The sequence below is a fragment of the Mastigoproctus giganteus genome, chromosome 10 (assembly GCF_048544385.1).
Source record: "Mastigoproctus giganteus isolate SK-2022 chromosome 10, ASM4854438v1, whole genome shotgun sequence".
Lineage (NCBI taxonomy): Eukaryota > Metazoa > Arthropoda > Arachnida > Uropygi > Thelyphonidae > Mastigoproctus > Mastigoproctus giganteus.
In genome coordinates, this window is record NC_143584.1 from 61,477,575 (window position 1) to 61,503,007 (window position 25,433).

General features: G+C 37.9%; 1 protein-coding gene across 4 annotated transcripts in view; it reads left to right on the forward strand.

Moving 5' to 3' along the window:
• Window positions 1–25,433, forward strand: part of Sac1 (phosphatidylinositol-3-phosphatase SAC1) — a 677,000-nt gene that overhangs the window by 312,500 nt on the left and 339,067 nt on the right. For all 4 annotated transcript variants that reach the window (XR_016547569.1, XM_090383680.1, XM_090383679.1 and 1 more), the window contains exons 8-9: window positions 8,141–8,328; window positions 18,388–18,474. Coding sequence is in view for 3 of the 4 variants with exons in the window: in XM_090383680.1 (XP_090239806.1) it covers window positions 8,141–8,328; window positions 18,388–18,474 (275 nt within the window). In the remaining variant the exon portion in view is untranslated. The remainder of the gene's footprint in view (window positions 1–8,140; window positions 8,329–18,387; window positions 18,475–25,433) is intronic.

Below are 25,433 nucleotides of genomic sequence, written 5' to 3' on the forward strand. Positions count from 1 at the left end.
GATGAATAGCTGGAAGCACTTGGTCTCAACTAAACAGTGAACATTTCAGGTAGGCAACAGTAAAGGAATTAGCCAAAATCCATATGATGTATAGCGAGCCAAGTAGGTTAGTTCTGAAAAAGGATAAAAGGAGTCCAGTATTAGGCACTATGGTACAAATCGCTATATGAAATATAAATTAAAATTACTTATTTGCATCTTTAGATCCAGTGATGAAAGTGTTCTAGGTGAGTAAGGATATATTTGAGTAGTAGTAGTAGTAATAGTGGCATATGATGCAAGAAAGGAAGTGTATGAGCTTATGCAGCATCAGCCAAAAAAAAAAAAAAATCACACCATTCCCTCCAAATGTCTGTCCAGTTCCTCCTTAAATTTATTTAACCTATTAACTTCCACAACGGCAGATGGAAGTTTGTTCCAATAATTAACCACCCGCTGGCTAAAGGCAAATTTCTGCACATCTATTCTACATCTGTCTTTTCTTAATTTGAATTTATGTCCCCTTAGGTTCGTAATCTGAACAAGTGGAAGGATCCCATCAGAATTCAGCGTGCTCAATCCATTCAAGGCTTTATACACCTCAATCAGATCACTGCGCAGGTGCCTAGTCTCCAGCCACTGCAATTTGCAGAATTTAAGCCTCTCTTGGTAAGAGGATCCCTTCATTCCCCTCACCAATCTTGTTGCCCTTCTCTGTACACGCTCAAGCAAATCTACATCCTTCCTAAAATGAGGCCTCCAGACCTGTACGCAGTACTCAAGGCATGGCCTGACCATTGCCTTATACAGAGGGACAATCACCTCCTTTTCCCTGCTAGCAAAATTTCTATATATCATTGACAAAACCCCATGACCTGCCCTGGCATCCAGTCTGCATTGCTCAGAAAACTTCATATCTGACTGCACAATTCCTCCCAGGTCTTTTTCATTTTCTACCACCTTAAGTGTAGTACCATACAGTTGGTACGTTTCTCTGGGGTTACTTCTACCCATATGCAGTACTTTGCAATTCTCAAGGTTAAACTTCAGTTGCCACTTAGCCCATCTGCCCAAATTTTCTAGATCCTATTGTAGTAGCACACTGCCATTACTGTCACTAACAACCCTGCCAACCTTTGTATCATCTGCTAACTTCGACACTAAACCTGGAGTATTCCAAAATGTTCAGATGTCCATGCGTCGGAGATGTGAGGCGTGCATTGTAGCCCGTGGAAGAAACTTCGAACACTTACTTTAATCCATGTACCTTTTGCTTCTTTTCATGTATTATTAAAATTTCTCACTTACGGTCTCTTTTCTTTATGGTGCTTCTGGGTACAACACCGCTTCAGGAAAGCATTTCCGACCCCACATTGCTATATGATTTCGAGTTGTCAGGATGTACCCTTACCCCTCTTAGAAGTTCTGAAACGTTTAACTGAAACACCCTGTATAAACTGGATGCACTTCTTTTGATTCTATTTTTTTCTTAATTAACAGCATGACACCTCCTCCCTTCCTATCCTGTCTATCCTTTCTGTATACATTGTACTCCCCAAATTCCAGTTCTGTATTCCTAATATCAGTGTGAAACCATGTCTCTGATATCCCAACAATATCCACCTTTGATGTCATGACGAAAACTTCAAATTCATCAAATTTATTTACTATACTTCTAGCATTGGTATACATGCACCTATTCCTAGTTACCCTGACACATCCCATATACCCACCTGTTTCACGATGACTGCCATCAGTCCCTGAAACCCCCAGCACCCCTCGCTCTGGGTTGTTACTTATTCTATTAGAAGTTGTGCAAGAATCACCTTCACCTCTGCCTGCGTCTACTTTTAACCTTTTAGTCTGTGAATCCCCCCCCCCCAAGCTAGCAGTTTTCCAACCCACCTAACACTGCTTCGATAGCATCAGCAAATATTCTTGCACCCTTTCTATTTAAGTGTATCCCATCTCTGTAGAAGCAGTCTCTCCTGTTAACAAGCACAGATCTTTGAGTAATCATTCAAAGCCACAGAAAATCATACAACAGCAGTAAAACCTATTAATTAGAGTTAAAATTATGTACACACAAAAGTACCATACAACCAGGCAACTCTAGCAGCTTGAAATCAAATCCAGTTTTGCATCATTCCTCTAATTGTATCTGTTATTAGTTCCCTTTAAATAAATTATGCATTTTCAGCTTTGGAAAGACTGTTGTAAGTTACATTACATTGTGTAATGGTAATATGAAGCTGCACTGTTATGAGGGTCTATGTTATTAGGAGCATGTCAATTTTTGGCAACAAAGCAAACAGCAATGAATTTTTCTCTTTTCTAAAAAAATTTGGAATGTATCATAAATTCTGAAAGATCTCTGTAATAAAAATGAAGTTATTACAATTGAATTTTGTTTTTTAGCATTTCACTATGAATAGGTGCACTATAGCCCCAGAAGCTTATGCTCCATTAAACCTCCATAACACACACACACACACACACCAATTTATGAAAACACTGTGATTCAGCGTATGTTTTGCAATGTTGAAATCAGAGACATCTACTACAAGTTTAATTACACAAATGCTGTACTACTTTATCTAAAAATGTTATCTTTAAAATTCAATAAAAAAAATACAAATGCATCTGAAAATATAGTATTCTATGTTACCAACAAGTTTTAACTTGTTGGGAAAAGAAAACAGTTATTATCCCTGTTTTCAAATTTTATAAAAATGACATAGCATTTGAAGTAATTTAAGATTGTTTTACTGAATTGCTCTAAATTTTTATTGTTATTTTACTATTTTTTATGGTGACTAAACACATAAAGTGTTAGAACCCTTAATACTCAGTACCTTGTATTGGTTGAAGGTGGACAAGACAGAAGATGCACGTGATATTGGAACTGATCTGTAGATTGTGGTTTTCATGAAATACATGGAAAGGAAGTTTGCATGTATTTTAAATCCAGATCCATGTATCCAAAGAAAAGGAGAAGGGATAAATAATGAAGAGAAACGTTAGTTTGGTGAGTTAAACTGTGAATGATGATGACTAGTTGGGGTACATGTTTGGACTGCTTTCAAATAAGGAAGTGGAATTACAGATGTTATTGCTGAAAAACAGTGCCCAGAAAATTGTAGAAAATGCATTTAACAGAAATTAAATGTCTTTATGATGGAGAGAGAGAGAGAGAGATTGTAAGAGCTTAGTCGTTAATTGCCCTTCTTGCCCTCATTTCTTATAGAGCATCCCAAATATAAGAACAGTACTGTATTCCATGTTAACGTGGATTTTTAATGTGTAAAGTGTCAACAGCTCTGTTGAAGATGATTAATACCAATAGCAAAACTGAAAAAACTTAAGTGTTTTTTTATGCAGAGGATGAAATATTTGTGATGTGTGTGTGGCAAGATGGATTTGGAGATCAGTGTTAGAGAAAATCACATGGTAATAACATTGACATTAGAGGCTAGTGTTTTCTATCCTTTCTGTGTTATTCTATGTGGTTTTCTAGTGTTATTCTACGTAGTTTTCTCTGAAAACCTGAGTGTTGTGGAAGGTGAGCATGGGAGGAAACAGACTGATTTTTCAAGAAATAAAGCAGGATTAAGCTTTAGAATTGAAGTTAATTAAGTTTTTTTTTTCCCTACTGGAAAGTTTCCTAGAGATCAGCACTTAAGGACACTGGTTGTGAGTGTATCAATGCAAATTAACATGAAAATAAGTTCTGCTGTCCAGCTGTAGTCAGCCAACGTATTTTGATCCAGCATCCCAAGTAACACGTTTCCATATCAGATATATGCAGTACAGAAAAAAGTAATGAGACTGAATTAAAAAAAAAAAAAAAAAAATTAATGCCAATATCACTTTGGAAGAGGACACTAGAGAAGCAGTGTGACCTTGGCAGTCTCACCAACTGTGAAACAGCCTTAAGTTGCTTTTTTGTATGGACGTTATTCTTTGTGCAACATGTGTGGCATCACTCTCAGAAAACAAAGCATGAAACAACAGATAAACCTCAAGGTTTGTGCAAGGCTTTTCACAAATAATACAGTGGTTTAAGTGTTTTAAAGAGCACAGAGAGGATGTAGCAGAGGATCTCAAAGTGTATGATTGAAAACAACCTGCAGTCCTGAATTGGTGGAGAAAGTGTGCAATTTACTAGCAAGTGACTTGTGATTAACACCAGGAATGCTAGCAATTGAGTTAAATGTGAAAAAGGAATCAATACGATTACTCGTAATTAGAGTTGGTTTGTCATCTGTTTGTTCATTATTTGGTTTTTAGGAGCATTAGCAACTAAGGCCATATTCCCTGAATGATCACTGTGGTGATCATTCCCTGACCTTTCCACATCCTCCGTATTTGGTGGTCATGGGCTCAAGCCCTGGTCCAATCAAGAAGCATGTGCTACGCACTACTGCTCCCACCCACCTGGCTATGGAGGTGCCCCATTGGTGCTTCCAGTATGATCCTGAGACCAAACAATAAAGGGCAGAATGACAATCATAAAACTCGGCAAGACAAAAAAAAAAAAAAAAAAAAGGTTTATTTCCAGAAATCACATATCAAAACCATGCTGATCGCATTCGTTGATCACAAATGGCTAATCCATAAGGAATTTTTTTCAGAACAAAGGGAGGACTGTTACCAGCAATTACTACTTAGAGATACTGAAATATTTATTGATCAGAATCAAGTTTGTGCAGCTAAATATGAAACAGTCTGGTTGGTGGCTGTTGCATGATGTTGTGCCTTCTCATACAGCACAATGTGCAAGTTCAGAATCACAAGCAAGTTGCAATGCCCAGCCACCTTTCTTACTCTCCTGTTTTGGCTCCAGCAGACATTGTTCTGTTTCCCAAGTTGAAATTAAGATTGAAGGGATGCTGATTTGATAGTGTTCATGACATTCTAAAGAATGTGACAGCAAAACTAAATATCATCTTAGACGAATTTTCCAAGGTCTTTCAAAGCCTGTATGAACTCTGTAACAATATATCTGATTCTTTGGAGGCTGTTTTGTGAGAAAAAAAAATATATTCTCCATGTCCTTATTTTGCCTTATTTGAATTCAGTCTAATAATTTTTTTTTTTTGCTGACTCTGTATATGTATGTAACTTTCCCCATCCTCTTTACCAATAGTAACTATATATTCATATTTAAGAATCACTGAAGTTATTTATCCAGTTTACATTCTGAAGGCCAGCTGTTATTCAGTTACATCATTTCAGAAGAAAGAAATCGTAGCAAATAAAGAATACACCTTGGCCAGATTTTAGATTCAGGTCACTGATATGACATTTACTTCTGCTTGTAAAATTAAATAAGTTCAGATGGTGTATAGTATGTGTCCATAAGGTTCTTTAAAAACTAATGATTCATTGTTAGTATCATTGCCAGATTCTTGTTGATCTGAAGTCCATGTTTTTGATGGATTACTGATGGATTCTCGTCTTAACGTATGATCTCGTAGCTGTTAGTAAATTCTGATATTTCATTGCATGTTTTAACTTTGAAGAAGATTTGCATATCTTTGTCAGACAGAAGTTCTAGATAGAAAATTGATTTAAATCACAGGTTTGTTTTCTGATTGTCAAAAAATCTTTCTATATTAGAAGGTGATTATCGAAAAAAAAAAGTATACAGCGAAACTTCTCCTAACGGACACCTCTCGTTAACGGACATCTCTATACAATTGGACATTTTCAAATTCCCCAACTCACTTCTGTTGGTTTTAACGTGTTTGCAGCTTCTGTCTAGCGGACATTCTCTGAAACGGACGAGGACAGGCAATCTGCACTGTTTCGTTTAGATTAGCACTTAATTTGATCTCCTCATAACGGACAGCGGGCGAGCTCACGGCCCTTTTTCTAGTACCGTTTCGTCCACGTATTGCCTCAATCGTGTGTTTATTTTCTATTTCCGATTCTCTGAATTTGATCAAGGTTTACGTCGCGGTTCTAAACCCTTTTTCAAGAATTTTAAGGCACGTCTAAAACTTCTGATGAATTCGGTGTGCAGGGGGGGGGGGAATATGGTTGGCCTTTCGTCTTTTCAGTTTCAGTTTTCAGTTTTGTTCAGTGTCGTGCGAAGTGCACAATGTCTTCTCGTAAACATTTAACTTTAAAAGATAAAGTCGAACTCATTAATGCGTATGATCGGAAAAAAAATAGTGTTCGCACTCTCGCTGCAAAATTCAAAATCGGGAAGACGCAGGTAAGCGACATCCTAAATAAAAAAAATTAACTGCTCAAACAATTTTGGCAACACGGAAATGATCAGGTTCAAAAATCATTCCCGAAAACTGTTGGACTTCAAATTGACAATTTTACGTATGAGTGGTTTTGTCGCGAACGTATCTAAAAAAATTCTCATTAATGGGCCTATTATTAGGGAAAAGGCTTTGGAGGTTGCGAAATCTATGGGAGTAAATGAGTTCAAAGCTTCTGTGGGATGGCTAGACAAGTTCAAAACTCGGCATAAAATTTCTTGGAAAACCGTAAGTGGTGAAGGTGGATCTGTTGATACTGGGGTTGTAACAGAGTGGACCGTCAAATTGGAAGATTTATGTCGTGATTTTGAAGCTAAGGATATTTACAACTGTGACGAAACAGGGTTGTTTTTTAAAGCTCTTCCTGAAAAAAACAGAATTTAAAAAACGAGAAGTGCCAGGGCTGAAAAATTTCTAAGGAACGCTTGACTGTACTATTGTGTACAAATATGCTGGGAGACTTTGAACAACCTCTTGTTATAGGAAAACCACAAAATCCTCATTATTTCAAGGGCATAAAGTTGAATCTTGAATGTTGATTGGAAGTCTAATAAAAAAGCGTGGATGACACAAGATATCATGAGCAAATCGATAAGTCACTTTAACCAAAACACAATTCGTCAAAACAGAAATTATTCTTTTCATGGATAATGCTGCATCTCACCCGCACATTGAATTGTCCAACATTCAAATCATTTTTCTGCCACCAAACACATCTGCAGAGTGTCAGCCCTTGGATCAAGGGATAATAAAAAATTTTAAACTTCACTACAAAAAACGTGTTTTAAGACATCTCATTGCAAACATGAACGATGTAACATGTGCGAGTGACCTTGCAAAGAAAATCAGCATCCTAGATGCGATTCAGTGGATTTCCTCTTCAGTAAACGTAATTAGAAAACAAACTGTCGTGAACTGTTTTGTAAAGTCTAGCTTATCAAACGCAAAAATTGAAGTTGTGAACAGCAATGTGGAGCACCAAGAAGAACAAGAACTTCAACATCTATTGATAATGTACGATACTTCAGCTACAAGTGACCCTGGCTACAAAGATATAGACTCGAACCTCACTGCAGAAGATGGTGCTATAGATATCAACTACATTATCATCGATATTTTTCAAGAAGTTCCTCATGAGGATGAAGAAATGGAAGGAGGTCATTATGTCGAAGAACATATTAATACCGAACCACCGATGAAAATAGAAGAAGCGCTCATACAAATCAATCGTTTAAAAATGTTTTTCGCCGCTGAAGTATCTTACTGAAGGGCTTTCAATGGTTTCTTCACTCCAAACAAATGTTGAAAACAAAATTATCAGCTGGAAGAAGGTGCAGAAGAAAATAAGTGATTACTGTATGTATTTTTCATAAGATAAAGTCATAATATGCATAGCACAGTTGTATGTATATTGTTTACAAAAATATTGTGCAAAATCTATATATAATTTAATTTAATTTTACATTAAACGTTTAACGATTTTCCTTTATATCTTGTGTATGTAATTGTATATTATTTACAAAAATATCGTTCAAAATCTATATATATTTAAATTTAATTTTACATTAAACGTTTAACGATTTTTCTTTCTTTCTTTTTTTTTTTTCTCCCTCAGACTTCTTGTTAGCGGACACTTCTCTCTAACGGACACATTTTCGTTCCCCATGGCTGTCCATTAAAGGGAAGTTTCACTGTATATGTAATAGAATTAGTGAAATCAAGAATTTATTCATAATTGCTTAAATTTCTTGTTTATACATTTTATAATTCTATTAACCATTGTTTGATAATCATGAGTAATGTTTCCATTGAAACAGTTAAAGAAATGTAAACCTTTAATAAATTTTGTCCATTTAATGAAATTCCTGAACTCTTTCTTGTAGTCATTACAATCAAGCAATGTAGCATTAATCAAAAAACATTTATGTGGGCTCTGATTTCTCGAAGAAGTTGCTTAAGAGCTGGAACACGCTTCTTTATGCGTGGATTGGACAGCGAAGGGTGTTCAGCAAATTTTGTAGAAACAGAACAGATTGTAGAATATGAAGGGTGTAAAACCTCTTTTGTACAGGTGAGCATGTATTATATATTTATTACTTCTTGAATTTTAATGGGATTTTAGATTATGCAGTTTTTGAAAAAAATGTGTGGGCAATATTTCAAAAGCTTTAGGATTAACTGTTCAATAGATAAGTCAGGTATAAATCAAAATTCAGCCTGTTTTTTTTAACCCCTTCATTAAAATTACTTTTAATTTCCACTTAAACTATTTTTTGTCTGAGTGCCACTTTTCCTACTTATTTTATCTTGCTCAATTCTTCATAACCCAGTTCATTGCACACTGCACTGCACTGATCTCAAGTTCTCTTCCATGAACATAATCATTATTAACTAAGTTGGCACTAATGAGCATTAAGGGTTGAAGATCAGCTGACTAACTTAACAAATACAAGGCAATGCTGAGGAAACGTTATGAGCGTTATGAGTTAGGGTTGAGTGTGAAAGTGTCTGCTATTCTGCACAGGCAGTTAGGAGGGAGTATATGATGAGAGCCTTGTCAATCAATTCAGCCTTGGAAAGACTGTACAAGGCTCATGGAGTAGAATTTTCTTTATGTCGTCTGTGCTTGTTAACAGGAGAGATTGCTTCCACAGGGATGGGATACATTTGAATAGAAAGCATGCAAGAATATTTACTCATGCTATTGAAGAAGTGTAAGGTGAGTCGCAAAAATTGCTAGCTTGAAGTGGAGGGAGGAAGACATGGTCTAATAGATTAACAATAGTTTCAGGTAGAGGTGAAACTGATTTTTGCACTGTTTCTATTGAAAACATACAGCAGCCTAGAAAGCAAGGTGCTAGATGTTTCAAGGGCTGCTCTGAGTTATCATGGAACTGTCATGGAAGAATAAATTTTGGAAATAGGGGATGCGCATACTATATGTGGGTCCTGTTAATAAAAATATTCATTGTGTTGCATTGTTCTTCACAAAATTTCATATAACTCCATTCACTGTATATCTAGATTCATATAGATGGGGTGCTGCAGTGCCTATGAACGATCTGCCCCTCCTCTGATATCTCCACAATGTTTGCCTTTGATGACTGACCAATTTTGTTTACTTTATTTATTTACTCAAATTTATTTACTGTGCTCTAGCATTCTTGTACATGCAAGTAGCTTCTTATTTTGAATTTAACTAGCAATTTTTGAAAGTTACAACTCCCAGGATTGGCAACAATATTGTTGAACTAGCTGCCATATTACATTAATAAGAAATAGCGTAATGTATATATATCTCGAACTGATAGTATAAGGTATAAAGTAAAAACTAGATAGTGTAATACGAAGCACTCAATTAGGAATCTGTTAGCTTATTATAATATTATCAATTAATCAAAAATATTATTGATCTTATTAAATTTCATTGTTAATTAAATTGTATTTAAACGGAAGTCATGACCCAGACTAGAGCTGCGAAGCAAAGTTCACAGACTAGTGAGAGTGCTATGACTCGGGGGAGATATGAAAGGGGCGATTCTCCAATGCATCAAAGTCTCAAAAAATGTGCGAGTGTAGTACCATCTGTGTGGTACTTCACTCAGGGAAGTGGAAAGTGAAAAAGACCTGGGGGTAATTGTGCAGTTGAATATGAAGTTCGCTGAGTTGTGTAGACGGGCTGCCAGGGCAGGTCATGGAGTCTTGACAATGATATATAGGAATTTTGCTAGCAGGGACAGGGAGGTGATTATCCCATTATACAAGGCAATGGTCAGGCCACGCCTAGAGTACTATGTACAGGTCTGGAGGCCTCATTATAGGAAGGATGAAGAGTTGCTAGAACAAAAAAAAAAAAAGTACAAAGAAGGGCAACAACATCAGCATGTTCGGGAGGCAACTAGAGGGAGTAATACTCTTGATTTGATTATCAGTAGTGATTCTTCATGCATTAAGAATCTGCAGATAAATGAACCACTTGGTGGCAGTGATCACAGTGTGCTGAAGTGGGAGTTACTCAAAGAGGTAACTACCATTAGGGGTAAAGGGAAGGGGTATTGCTTTCGTAAAGGCGACTACAATGGACTGAGACAGTATTTAAATTCTATACAGTGGGATCAACTGATGATATTGCCAACAGCAAATTCAAAATGGGAAGCATTCAAAGAACTTATCGTGGAAGCTACTAGGCTTTACATACCAACTAAGAAATATTGTTCAAGGTTTAGGCCTAAATGGATGTCAGATGAACTAATGAGGCATATGGCAGAGAAGAAAAATGCATGGGATACATACAAATTAACACGTGACACGGACGCCTATGATAGATACAAGTTGATCTGTAACCAAGTTACAAAGGAGGTTAGGCAGGCGAAGGCAGATTACGAGAGATCCTTGGCAAGGGATGCGAAGAAAAACAGCAAAGAGTTCTTTACTTATGTAAACTCTAGAAGGAAGGGGATGAATCAGATTGGTCCACTTGAGATCGATGGGTCAACTGTTGATGACCCTGCTCGGGTAGCTAACAAACTAAATGAATATTTTGCATCGACATTCACACATGAGGAGTTATTCAGCGAGGGGAATGCCAGAGGTGTATTCAACTCTAGCAGTAAGCTAGAGAATCTTGTAATAACTGAGAGCAAAGTGGAGGAGAAATTGTTGAAGATAAACACAAGAAAGGCACCTGGGGTGGATGGGATCTATCCAGTTATATTAAAGGAGGCAGCAAAGGAGGTAAGCAAACCCTTAGCCATAATTATGAGAGCTTCCTTGGACTCAGGGGAGATACCCATGCACTGGAGATGTGCAAATGTGACCCCAAATCACAAAGGATGATCAAAGGCTGACACAAGTAATTATAGACCTGTGAGTTTAACTTCTGTTCCCGGAAAATTAATGGAGGCACTGGTGAAAGAAGCACTGCAGGATCATCTAGACAAGACTTCAGTTATAGCTAGGACACAGCATGGTTTTGTTAAGGGGAAGTCTTGCCTGACCAATTTGATTGGATACTATGATGCAGTCACAAAAGAACTGGATGCAGGGAATAACTTTGATATTATATACTTGGATCTTAGAAAGGCTTTTGATACTGTTGCACATGGAAGACTGCTGCACAAATTGGAGCAGTGTGGCATTGGAGGCAAGTTGCTGCTATGGATAAAGGGGTGGTTGAGGGGGAGAAGACAGAGAGTGGTAATCAATGGACACTGCTCATCGTGGACTAATGTTATTAGTGGAGTCCCTCAGGGTTCAGTATTGGGGCCTTTATTGTTTTCTGTATTTATAAATGATATTGATGATGGTATATCAGGCTTAATGTCCAAGTTTGCAGACGATACGAAGGTTGGCAGGGTTGTCAAGGACACTACTGACACTATGCTGCTGCAACAGGATTTGGAAAGGTTGAGCAGATGGGCTTCGAGGTGGCAAATGAAGTTTAACATTGACAAGTGTAAAGTACTACATATGGGAAACAGCAACCCCAGAGCAACGTATCAACTCTGTGGTACTACACTGACAGTGGTAGAGAATGAAAGGGACCTGGGGGTGGTGGTGCAGGCAGATATGAAGTTCTCTGAGCAGTGCAGACGAGCTGCAAGAGTAGCTCATGGTGTATTGTCAATGATATATAGGAATTTTTCTAGCAGGGATAAGGAGGTGATTATTCCCTTGTATAAGGCAATGGTCAGGCCACACCTAGAGTACTGTATACAGGCCTGGAGGCCTCATTTCAGGAAGGATGTAGAGCTGCTGGAACGAGTACAGAGAAGGGCAACTAGATTGGTGAATGGGACAAAGGGGTTCTCTTACGAAGAAAGGCTTAAGTTTTGCAAATTACAGTGTCTGGAAACTAGGCACCAGCGGGGTGATCTGATAGAGGTGTACAAAGCCTTGAATGGTTTGAGCATGCTCAATGCTGATGGGATTCTTCCTCTAGCTCAGAAAAATCACCTGAGAGGGCATAAATTCAAATTGAGGAAAGACAGATGTAGGATAGATGTGCGGAAATTTGCCTTTAGCCAGCGGGTGGTTGGTGGGTGGAACAGACTTCCATCCCTTGTCGTGGAAGTTGATAGCCTAAATAACTTTAAGGCTCAGCTGGACAGGTATTTCGAACGAACAGAGGGGTGAAGTGGAAGTGGTTATTTTTATTTATTTATGTTACTTTTTTTTTTTTTTTTTTTTTTTTTTTTGACTGATGCTGCATAAGCTTGCTTTCTTGCATCAAATGCCTCTACTAATGCTAATGCTAATGCTAATGCTAACAATATTGGTGAGGAGAACAAAGGGGTGCTCCCAAGAAAGGCCTAAGTTCTGAAAATTGCAGTGCCTGGAGAGTAGGCACCTGCGAAGTGATCTGATTGAGGTGTATAAGGCCTTGAATGGGTTGAGCAAGGTGAATGCTGATGGGATTCTTCCTCTTGCTCAGACTAAGAACCTGAGGGGGCACAGATTCAAATTGAGGAAAGACAGTTGTAGAAAAGATGTCCGGAAATTTGCCTTTAGCAAGAGGGTAGTTGATTGGTGGAACAGACTTCCATCTTTTGTTGTGGAAGTTGATAGCCTAAATAAATTTAAGGCTGAGCTGGACACGTATTTGGAATGAATGGAGGGGTGGAATGGGAGTTGTTTTTTTTTTTTTTTTTTTTTTGGCTGATGCTGCATAAGCTTGCTTTCTTGCATCGTATGCCTCTACTAATGCTAAAGTATGCAGGCACCAATTATTACTCTTAGTTACCCTCACACAGCCCTTGTATTTTCTTGTTCAATGATGAACCACAGCAGGCTTTGAAATCTTTGGTACCTTGCTTTCCAGGCTGCTGTATATTCCAATAGAAGCAGTGCAAGAATCACTTTTGCTTCTGCCTGAAGCTACTGTTAATGTAATGTATTAGTCTGTGTATCCCTCCATTCTAGCAGTTTTTTTGACTCAATAACACTGCCTAAATAGCACAGCAAATATTTTTGCACCCTTTCTGTATAAGTTTATTCCATCTCTTGAGAAGCAGTCTCTCCTTTTAAGAAGCATAGACTACACTCAGAAATCTATCCCATGAACCTTGCAAGGTCTTTGCAGGGCCAAATTGATTGACAAGACTCTCACCATGTACTCCCTCCTATTGTATCTGGGCAGAATTGCAGACACTTTCAAATATGTTGAAAATTTGGTTGCAGTCTGCTTTTGTTTTTTTTTTATGTTTAGTAATATTAATAAAATTAATAAAATAAATGCAACAAGGCGTAATAAGTTAGGAATTGGTAATACACTATAAAGATAGCAGTGAAATATTTTTGTTGATTAGTGCAAAAGCATACTCTTTCAGTTTTGCCAAATTTTTTGTGTGTGAGGCAGTGAAACTAGGACTGTAAAATCATTACTGGATCTGACATTTTCACATCAACAGGACATAGGTTGTCCTGTTATAGGATAGTGTAACAGGATAGTGCGGTCACAATCCAACTTTTCATTCTAGAGTAATACATGAAATATACCAATAGAAATATGAAATAGACATATACCAATTTATATGAATAGATTTCTGTGGTTGCTACTGTATAGGCTATAATTGATCTTAAATTTTTCCAGGGCTCAGTGAATCACATTCTGAAAATATGATATTGATTGAGCTTTTTTTTAGGCGCCTCCGTAGCCAGGTGGGAAGGAGCAGCAGTGCATAGCACACGCTTCTTGATTAGACCGGGGTTCGATCCCGTCACCACCAAATACGGAGGATGCGGAAAGGTAAGGGAATGACCACCGCATATCCCGGAGCAATATGGCCTTAGTTGCTAATGCTCCAAATAACTAACAAACAAACAAACATTGAACTTTTTCTTAAGTAATGTATGAAAATCTGATAATACAGTGGATTCCGGTTATTTGGGCCACCGGTTAATCGGGGCAGCCGTTTATTTGGGGCAAATCTTAAAAAACAGAACCCAATCGAGAAAATAGCCAGGATTTACTTCGCTTAATTGGGACAAAATGCCGTTTAATCGGGGCAGAAGACCGCAGCACTGAAGATTACCCTACGATTGTCCCCAACCGTACCACGTAGTTCGGTCGAATTTCTGGAGGTCACGACCATAAAACAAAAACAATTAGCAGTCACATGTTTATTGGGCCTTTGTGTTAGTGAAATCTATCATAAACTGATAGTAAACTCGATCTTCTTGAATTTGCGATAATACCGACAGCTGGAATTCTGTGGGTTATTATGGTGAAATGTGTTTACACTTCTATGGAATCTTCAATCATATAAAAAAAAATAATTTTCAGGCTCTTCTCTTCATTCCTATTTTTAAAGCTTCCTAATTTGTTACTCCGTTCTCACTTGTGCGTATCGTGTTACTTGCAATTTGTGTGTGCTGTGTTCTATGTTATTGATTGCTTATATTTTTACTGTTTTAAATATTAACCCCCACCCACAAATGACATTGAACAGAAATGTCTAGTTTAGTTAGTATGTACATATTACAGTACGTATTAATTATTCCGATTATCACGTATATTCTTCCGAATTTCAGGTATCATTTAATTTTTTAATTGGTAAGGTAATAAAGGGTAAATTTGTACTTAACATATCTTTACCTTTATATCCTATGGATAATATTCCTCCTATTTTCGCTAATTAGAATCGCTGTTTAATAGAATTAAAATTCAATTCACAAACGTGATCACAATGACTGGCGCTTACTGCACATTGTATAGTGAACTGTACTTTACAATGGTGACGCCATCGTAACGTGATTTGATTGAACAGTGAACCAATTGTAAAGGGGGGGGGGAGTACATTGTATTTTTAACTATTTACGTGAAATTTCGGATAATTGGGGCAGCCGCTTAATCGGGCCAAAATGCACTAGTCCCGTTGTGTCCCAAATAACTGGAATCGACTGTATAAATATAGTTACAGTTTAAATAATATTGCAGTGCATTGTTTCAGGTGTATTTTCGTTTTTTTTTTAACCTAATTGAATATTTTCTGTGATTTACTGAAGTGGAAGTTTTATTAATTAATTACTAAGTTATAATAACTTTGCAGAACACTCGATAAAACTGTATAGTTATAGACATTCACACATGAGGAGTTATTCAGCGAGGGGAATGCCAGAGATGTATTCAACTCTGGTAGTAAGCTAGATAATCTTGTAATAACTGAGAGTAAAGTGAAGGAGAAATTGTTGAAGATAAACACAAGAAAGGCACCTGGGGTGGATGGGATCAATCCAGTTATATTAAAGGAGGCAGCAAAGGAAGTGAGCAAACCCTTAGCCATAATTATGAGAGCTTCCTTGGACTCAGGGGAGGTACCTATAGACTGGAGATGTGCAAATGTGACCCCAATTCACAAAGGAGAATCAAAGGCTGACACAAGTAATTATAGACCTCTGAGTTTAACTACTGTTCCAGGAAAATTAACGGAGGCACTGGTTAAAGAAGCACTCCAGGATCATCTAGACAAGAATTCAGTTATAGCTCGGACACAGCATGGTTTTCTTGCCTGACCAATTTGATTGGATACTATGATGCAGTCACAAAAGAACTGGATGCAGGGAATAACTTTGATATTATATACTTGCATCTTAGAAAGGCTTTTGATACTGTTGCTTTTGATACTTTTGAGACTGCTGCACAAATTGGAGCAGTGTGGCATTGGAGGCAAATTGCTGCTATGGATAAAGGGGTGGTTGAGGGGGAGAAGACAGAGAGAGAGTGGTAATCAATGGACACTGCTCATCGTGGACTAATGTTATTAGTGGAGTCCCTCTGGGTTCAGTGTTGGATCCACTATTGTTTTCTGTATTTATAAATAATATTGATGATGGTATATCAAGCTTAATGTCCAAGTTTGCAGATGATACAAAGGTTGGCAGGGTTGTTAAGGACACTACTGACGCTATGCTGTTGCAACAGGATCTGTAAAGGTTGAGCAGATGGGCTGAGAGGCGGCAAATGAAGTTTAACATTGACAAATGTAAAGTACTACATATGGGAAACAGCAACCCCAGAGCAATGTATCAACTCTGTGGTACTACACTGACAGTGGTAGAGAATGAAAAGGACCTGGGGGTAATTGTGCAGGCAGATATGAAGTTCTCTAATCAGTGCAGACAGGCTGCAAAAGTAGCTCATGGTGTCTTATCTATGATATACAGGAATTTTTCTAGCAGGGATAAGGAGGTGATTATTCCCTTGTATAAGGCAATGGTCTGGCCACACATTGAGTACTGTATACAGGTCTGGAGGCCTCATTTCAAGAAGGATGTAGAGCTGCTGGAATGAGTACAGAGAAGGGCAACAAGATTAGTGAATGGAACAAAGGGTGCTCTTACGAAGAAAGGCTTAAGTTTTTCAAATTGCAGTGTCTGGAGACTAGGCACCGGCAAGGTGATCTGATAGAGGTGTATAAAGCCTTGAATGGTTTGAGCATGCCCAATGCTGATGGGATTCTGCCTCTTGCTCAAAATAATCACCTGAGAGGGCATATATTCAGATTGAGGAAAGACAGATGTAGGATAGACGTGCGGAAATTTGCCTTTAGCCAGCGGTTAGTTGGTTGGTGGAACAGACTTCCATCCCTTGTAGTGGAGGTTGATAGCCTAAATAAGTTTAAGGCTCAGCTGGACAGGTATTTTGAACGAACAGAGGGTGAAGTGGAAGTGGGTTTTTTTTTTTTTTTTTTTTTGGCTGATGCTGCATAAGCTTGCTTTCTTGCATCATATGCCTCTGCTAATGCTAATGAGAACTCCCATGCTCTATATATGAAATCAGTTTTCGAAGTTGCAATATAGCTGATGCTTTGTATCGAATTTAGTGAAAAAGTAGGGAAACGTTTTACAAAGGCAAGTTTCTTTTTCTGTGATTATTATTATTATTATTAGCCATATAGTACAAGGAAGCCTGAGACTTATGCTGTATATGACAAAAAAAACACTTTCTGCATTACCCTAAAAGAGAGAGAGAGAGAGAGAGAGAGAGAGAGAGAGAGAGAGAGAGAGAGAGAAGGGAATCACCTGGAAAGAGAAGAATGATGATGTCCAGCTCAAGACCCTGGGTTTGCCAATCCCATATTCACCAGATATGAGCCCCTGGGGATAATGAATTTTAAATGCAGTTTAAATCCTACTGACTGCACAAACAAATGAGAAGACAAAATAGTCATTATAATGTTTACAGATGTAAATAAATCCATTATTTGTGCTTATTATTATTAAAATGTGTCCCTCTAAATTTCCAAATGTTAAATATTCCTCTCTAAAATCCTGTACATTTCAAATAATGAGGGCCAGGATTTAAAGAAATTTCACTTTTTTAAATACTGTGAAAATGTCCAAAAATGCAAATAAATGCAGATAGCAATTGTGGTTTGAGGAAGAAAGAATAACTAAGTGTCTGTATGACAGAACCTAGAAGGAGAAGAAATGTGGAAATATCATGTTATCCCTAAGTGTGTTTTTAAAATTCTTTATGACAGTTTTATTTTTACTTTGTCGAAGGTTTGATGAATTTTTTTAAATTTTTTTTCAAAATTGCATGTCTGATGGATGGAATTATCTTAAGGTGTGCATGTATAGAATGATTAAAGAGCTCTCTGGATATGAAATAGATATATGTGACTTCTTGGCAGATGCCTCCTCATGCTTTTCCTTTACTTTTCCCATTTATCTATCCATCCTTTTGCAACATTATCTGTAGTCCCTCTTAGGTGCACTATAGCCATTGTAGCTTATGTGCCATTAAACACACACACATACACTAGTCTCTCCCCCACATCTTGGGCTGGTGTATGCTATATCTCATCCTGTAGTATATAAAGCCCATTATATTCAACTTAGTTGATAAAGGTTGTATAGAGTAGTCAAAACCTCTTATGTATTTATTTCTTTATTTTTAATGCTCTTATTTATTATATTTTAACTGATTTTATAGTCGCTTCTTCATCACAGTTATTTTGTAATATTTTTTTTTTTCCTGAAATGATGTCATCTACAAGAAGTCATATATTGCTGGTATACAAGTATGTATAGTATGTCTGAGTTTTATAGTTGTCCTGTTTGAAGATGGCTTAATTTTATTTTAGTAATTATTATTATATTCCTTATTTTTATTATTATTTCTTAGACTAGAGGTTCAATTCCAATGTTCTGGAGCCAGTTGCCTGATCTGAGGTACAAGCCCACACCAGTGATAAACAGTAATCAGAATCATGTAGGTTTATTTTTATTTTGTTACTATTTGTTTTAGATGATGACACTTTGAAGAGTTCATTTGAACCTGATTTCTCCAATAAATTTATATTGCTTAAAATCGCCTTTCATGTTTTCAGTTTGAATATGCAAAAACAAAATTATATATAAATTGCAATTAAAAATTATGCTGTATTATGCTGTAAAGCAGCTTATTATTCATATATATGGATAGTTTATTATCTATATAATATCGGTGTAGATACACCATAGATAACTCTTAAAAAACTACGATGGTAGTGTGGGAAGCATCATTTGCTCCGTATCTCTTAGTGTGCTCTTCCTTCACAACGAGTTGCCACTACCTCGAATAAGTAATGCTTCACTAATAGAGAAGACTATTGTTACTTATTCTCAGTATGTAACTACACTACCACCATAGTTTCTTAAGAGTTATCTATGGTGTATCTACACTGATATTATATAGATATTAAACTCTTACTCTTAACGTATTATTGCCTTGTTGCATTTAGTTATTTTTAAATGGATATGTGAAACTCCATATGTGAATTTTTTTGAAAATTTAGTTTATTGCTGAATTAAATTAATGGTATGATTTGCTATCATGCACACAGAATATTAAATTTTAAACAAGCTTCATTACCTGATGAAGTAATGAAGTTACTTAGTACTGTATTTACTTACTTACCACACCTAGAGTACTGTATACAGGCCTGGAGGCCTCATTTCAAGAAGGATGTAGAGCTGCTGGAACGAGGACAGAGAAGGGCAACAAGATTGGTGAATGGGACAAAGGGGTGCTCTTACGAAGAAAGGCTTAAGTTTTGCGAATTACAGTGTCTGGAAACTAGGCACCAGCGAGGTGATCTGATAGAGGTGTACAAAGCCTTGAATGGTTTGAGCATGCTCAATGCTGATGGGATTCTTCCTCTTGCTCAGAATAATCACTTCCTGAGACGGCATAAATTCAAATTGAGGAAAGACAGATGTAGGATAGATGTGCGAAAATTTGCCTTTAGCCAGCGGGTGGTTGGTAGGTGGAACAGACTTCCATCCCTTGTCGTGGAAGTTGATAGCCTAAATAAGTTCAAGGCTCAGCTGGACAGGTATTTCGAACGAACAGAGGGGTGAAGTGGAAGTGGTCATTTTTTATTTATTTATGTTACTTTTTTTTTTTTTTTTTTTGGCTGATGCTGCATAAGCTTGCTTTCTTGCATCAAATGCCTCTACTAATGCTAATGCTAATGCTATCCTCTGGTCAGTGTTGTGGATGCATAGCAACATAATGCTATATGATCCACATATGGACTAGGTAGAGATTTCATAATTTGCTATAAAAATAATAGACAATATTTATTATTTTATATTTATATAAATAATGGACAATTGGTTATTATTTGCTATAACAAGTAATAAACAATACTTACTTCCATGATTTTTAGTCGAGCTTTAGACTTGTAACAATAGTAAAAATTGTAACAGTTTTCTTCAGTAGTTGTTTATTGTACTCATCACAGTTATTAGACCTATAACACAATCTTACTCTCAAATTTGCTTTCCCAGTGCTTATATCACATCTGGCCCATGTCAACTGGATGCATTGCCTTGGATTTTTTGTGTTCTTAGCCAAGAGAACCCGCCCCCCCCCACCCCTCTGCTATCAGAGCATGTTATTTGAGCGTGGTCTGGAGCCTGACCCATATTGCACATGCAGAGAAAATGAAACTTGGATTCACATCCTTCTGAACAGTCCATTGTACTCTCAACCTAGAGCAGAATTAATGATGTTGTTCCAAACTTATTGGAGAACAATGTAAATATTCTAGTTGAAGATTGTGATAATTTTACTGCATTGCAAACCTACTCAAGAACTGTTTTTGCAATGAGAGCTGAGCTAAGGACTTCAGTTTCTCCTGGAAACTGACTTCACAACAAGGATCAAATAGAAAAATATTTCTTGACTGAATGTCTAAGAGCATGAAAGAGGTTGTTTATGAATGGGTATGGCACTTCCATCATTTCTACTACCCAGGTAGTATGAATGCGTCGTTTATTCATCTCATATTGTGAACACCTTCATAATGAGTTGCCTAGGTATTGCACTACTTTGAATAAGTGACACTTCTCTGGTAGAGAAGACTACTGTTACTTATTCTCAGATGGGCACCACTTCCCAGGCAGTACCGTTTCGAAGCTTCATCATCAGTGGGTGGGCTTCAAAACTAGATTCGAAATGGTGCTGTCTGGGTGGTGGTGCCCATCTGATAGATTAATAGTAGCCGCTGGCAAAACAAGATTTAGGGGATTTCAGAGACTGCTGGGAGTCACTGCGATACAAGTAAAACACATGAGCTGTGTTAGGGTAGCTAAGAATAGAAATAGGTGCATGCTAGGAGTTTGATAAATAAATTTGATGAATTTGAGGTGTTGGTTAAAACATCAAAGGCAGATATTGTTGGGATATCAGCAGTCCTGGAAATCCCCATTGCCTTGCTTTCCAGGCTGCTGCTCAATTGCATTTCAATAGAAGCAGTGCAAGAACTTGCATACTTCCACGTACACCACTGCTAGGAGTATAGTTAATAAATTATACATAGTTAATAATAATAAATTAATAAAATAAGTAAATACATCGGCTGTGTTAGGGTAACTAAGAATAGAAAATGGTGCATGTATACTTGTATGTACACCAATGCTAGGAGTATAGTTAATAAATTCGATGAGCTTGAAGCGCTAGTCAAGACATCAAAGGCAGGTATTGTTGGGATATCAGAGACATGATGTCAGGGTTCAGTATTGGGGCCTTTATTGTTTTCTGTATTTATAAATGATATTGATGATGGTATATCAGGCTTAATGTCCAAGTTTGCAGACGATACAAACGTTAGCAGGGTTGTCAAGGACACTACTGACACTATACTGCTGCAACAGGATCTCAAAAGGTTGAGCAGATGGGCTGAGAGGTGGCAAATGAAGTTTAACATTGACAAATGTAAAGTACTACATATGGGAAACAGCAACCCCAGAGCAACGTATCAACTCTGTGGTACTACACTGACAGTGGTAGAGAATGAAAGGGACCTGGGGGTGGTGGTGCAGGCAGATATGAAGTTCTCTGAGCAGTGCAGACGAGCTGCAAGAGTAGCTCATGGTGTATTGTCAATGATATATAGGAATTTTTCTAGCAGGGATGAGGAGGTGATTATTCCCTTGTATAAGGCAATGGTCAGGCCACACCTAGAGTACTGTATACAGGCCTGGAGGCCTCATTTCAGGAAGGATGTAGAGCTGCTGGAACGAGTACAGAGAAGGGCAACTAGATTGGTGAATGGGACAAAGGGGTTCTCTTACGAAGAAAGGCTTAAGTTTTGCAAATTACAGTGTCTGGAAACTAGGCACCAGCGGGGTGATCTGATAGAGGTGTACAAAGCCTTGAATGGTTTGAGCATGCTCAATGCTGATGGGATTCTTCCTCTAGCTCAGAAAAATCACCTGAGAGGGCATAAATTCAAATTGAGGAAAGACAGATGTAGGATAGATGTGCGGAAATTTGCCTTTAGCCAGCGGGTGGTTGGTGGGTGGAACAGACTTCCATCCCTTGTCGTGGAAGTTGATAGTCTAAATAAGTTTAAGGCTCAGCTGGACAGGTATTTCGAACGAACAGAGGGGTGAAGTGGAAGTGGTTATTTTTATTTATTTATGTTACTTTTTTTTTTTTTTTCTTTTTTTTTTTGGCTGATGCTGCATAAGCTTGCTTTCTTGCATCAAATGCCTCTACTAATGCTAAAATGCTAATGCTAATGTCACACAGACATAAGAAGTGCAGAACTGGAAATTGGGGAGTACAATGTGCACAGAAAGGATAGGAAGGGAGGAGGGGTTATGCTGTTAGTTAAGAAACACATAAAATCTAAGGAAGTGCATCCAATTGATGTTAGTGAACAATACAATGTTGAGTCTGTTTAGTGTGACATAAGCATTGGAAAAGGAAAAATGAGAGTAGGTGTGTGTGTTATAGGCCTAATGAGTATAATGAGCAATTGTGCAGAGAAATAGTGTGCCAGTAAATCAGAGCATCTTATAATGGGGGATTTTAATTTCCCAGAAATTGACTGTAATTTGTGGGTTGGTCACTCACACACTAGCAAGGCTTTTGTGGATTTATTGGATGATTGTTTTCTACAGCAGCATGTTCGGGAGGCAACTAGAGGGAGTAATACTCTTGATCTGATTATCTGTAGTGATTCTTCGTGCATTAAGAACCTGCAGATAAAGGAACCACTAGGTGGAAGTGATCACAGTGTACTGAAGTGGGATTTACTCAAAGAGGTAACTACCATCAGCTGTAAAGGGAAGGTTTTTGCTTTTGTAAAGGTGACTGTGGTGGTCTGAGACAGTATTTAAATTCTATACGGTGAGACCAACTGATGATGTTACCAACAGTAAATTCAAAATGGGAAACATTTAAAGAAATAACCTTGGAAGCTACTAGAATTTTCATACCAACTATGAAATAACTGCTGAATAAGCTACCAAATATTAAAGTTGAGCTATCAGTATAATATTTTCGCTACTGAAATTATGGAATCCTTTAATTTTGTGTGTTGTAACAACATGGCTGCCTAAGCCACCTCTGTAGCCTGTGGAGCAAGGGAGGGGGGATAACATGACACTGGTTGCACCTGCACCCATGCCACACAAAACAAGCATGTATCATATTTTATTTGTATTACTATATAAAAAAAAAAAACCTTTTTTGAGGTGCATGCGGGATCCCCCCCTCCCCAGTGCTCCACGGACTGCTATCTTTTGTTGCATTGAATAGTTGAATAGTGTTATCTTGAGTTAATTCTGAACCGTATTAACCCATGCTGATAGTAAATTATTCCTTGAGTTATTGAACCTCATTAACCCACGCTGATTGTAAAGTAATGTGGCGACAGAATATTGATCTTCATGATATTCCATACTAATGACACAAGTGTGACATATAGTGACATAAGTGTGATATAGTGACAAGTGTGACATAAATGTGATATAGTGACAAGTGTGACATAGTGATAAGTGTGACATATAGTGACAAGTGCAACATATAGTGACAAGTGAGACATATAGTGACAACAGTGTAACTGATTGAACTGTGACTACCACACCATATGATGCATCACACACCCAGAAAGAGAAAAACCCCAGCTGAACTCACAGAGTCCACCCACTCACAAGGCACCAGAGCTGTGAGACAACAACAGGATGCCACCGAAAACTCAAGCAGGGGCAATCCAAACCTAGAAGCAGAACAAAACTCCACCACAGCTATGAATCTAGCAGAGGCCCTGGAAAGTCAGCATACCCAGGTTGCCATTCAAGAAGACTTGACTGAACTGCAAAATCCATTTGATAAGCTTGAAGACATAATGGCACAGCAAATATCCTCTATGCAGGAGTATACAGAAGAACCCACAAATGCAGGGCAAAGAAGTCCTAATACAACTCAAGAAGATGAACCAACAGATCTGGACTCATCAATAATTGATGTGATCCTATCATTGCGGGCCACCTGGCTGGGAACCCTTAAAATGGGTACCTTTATAACTGAAAGGATCTTCAATGGGCCCAAATGGAAAAACTGATCTATGAAGTCACATTAGCAAAGGAGAAAATCAACAGTAGCCTTGTAGAAAAGAAAATTACCATCAGGAAACTCCAGAGAGTAATTAAGAAAAAACAGAAGAGAGTGAAAACACAACCAGATTCAACACCATCCTCCCTACAACACCTCACAGGAGCTGGAGGAGTCACAGACAAGGACACTACGTGGGCTGAAAATCAATCTCATATGAGGGGAAAAGATTCAGCTGCCCCCACATCCTGACCCTGAGCTGAAAGCAATGGACGCTGACCCAGGAGCCAAGTCTCCATTGGACAAACCAAACAAGAGACCAAGGATAGTACTAAACAGACGTGATGACCCTATAATAGAAGCTGAAGAGGAACAACCCTCGACCAAACAGCAGAGAGAAGACCTGAAACAAAGAGAGAGCAGTAAAGAAACTATAAACCCACTAGATGTCATAATACTGGACATCATAAACATAAATGAAACAATAGATGGAAACAAGATCCATAGTGCAACCAAAAACATTAAAATTGCACTGTGCAGATACCTCACAACAGACAACCAGATCTCAAGAGATACAACAAACCATGTACTCTCATTGTGGGCTGAGCAGGAGACTCTCAATACGGCACTCCTGGTGGACAATGAAAGATGGAGAGTGAGAGTAACAGAACTTCAGGCAAGGGTGAGTACCATGGCACAAATCAAACTGCCAAGTGTGCAAGGAGCAATCGAAGCAGAAAAGGAACCCCTTCTGGAAACTCCAATGGAGACTGATTACCCCCAGTGGCCCAAGCTAAACAGAAGAACTGGACACAACCAAAGCCAAACATCGTTTGCCCAAATTGCCAATATATTCACACCCAAAATTGGACCAACAATGCAAAGAGCAAGACCCAATCTACCTAATGCCAGCAAACAACATGCCATCATAATTAAAGCTGCCGATGGTCATTATGTCATGAGTGAAGAAATAAAAGAAAAAGTAAAATCCAAACTAGCCCCAATATTAAAGGACTTAAAAATATCCAATGTTAGGAAAATTAAAGCCAATGGCATAATCATAGAAGCACCGAGCCAAGAAGACCTGAAAAAGATCCAAAAATGTACTCAGTTACAACAAGCAGGACTTCAAGTTGAACTTCCTAGAAAGTTAGGCCCCACAGTCGCCATATATGACATCCCAAAGGACATTACATATGACCAAATTATAGCAGATCTATATTATAAAAACCTAAAAGACTATGCCTACATGGAAGAGGAGGTCAGAGTGTAAGTTAAGCTCTGATTCTCCACCAAACCCAAAGACAAATGACCCTATGTTAATTGGATACTCCAGGTAA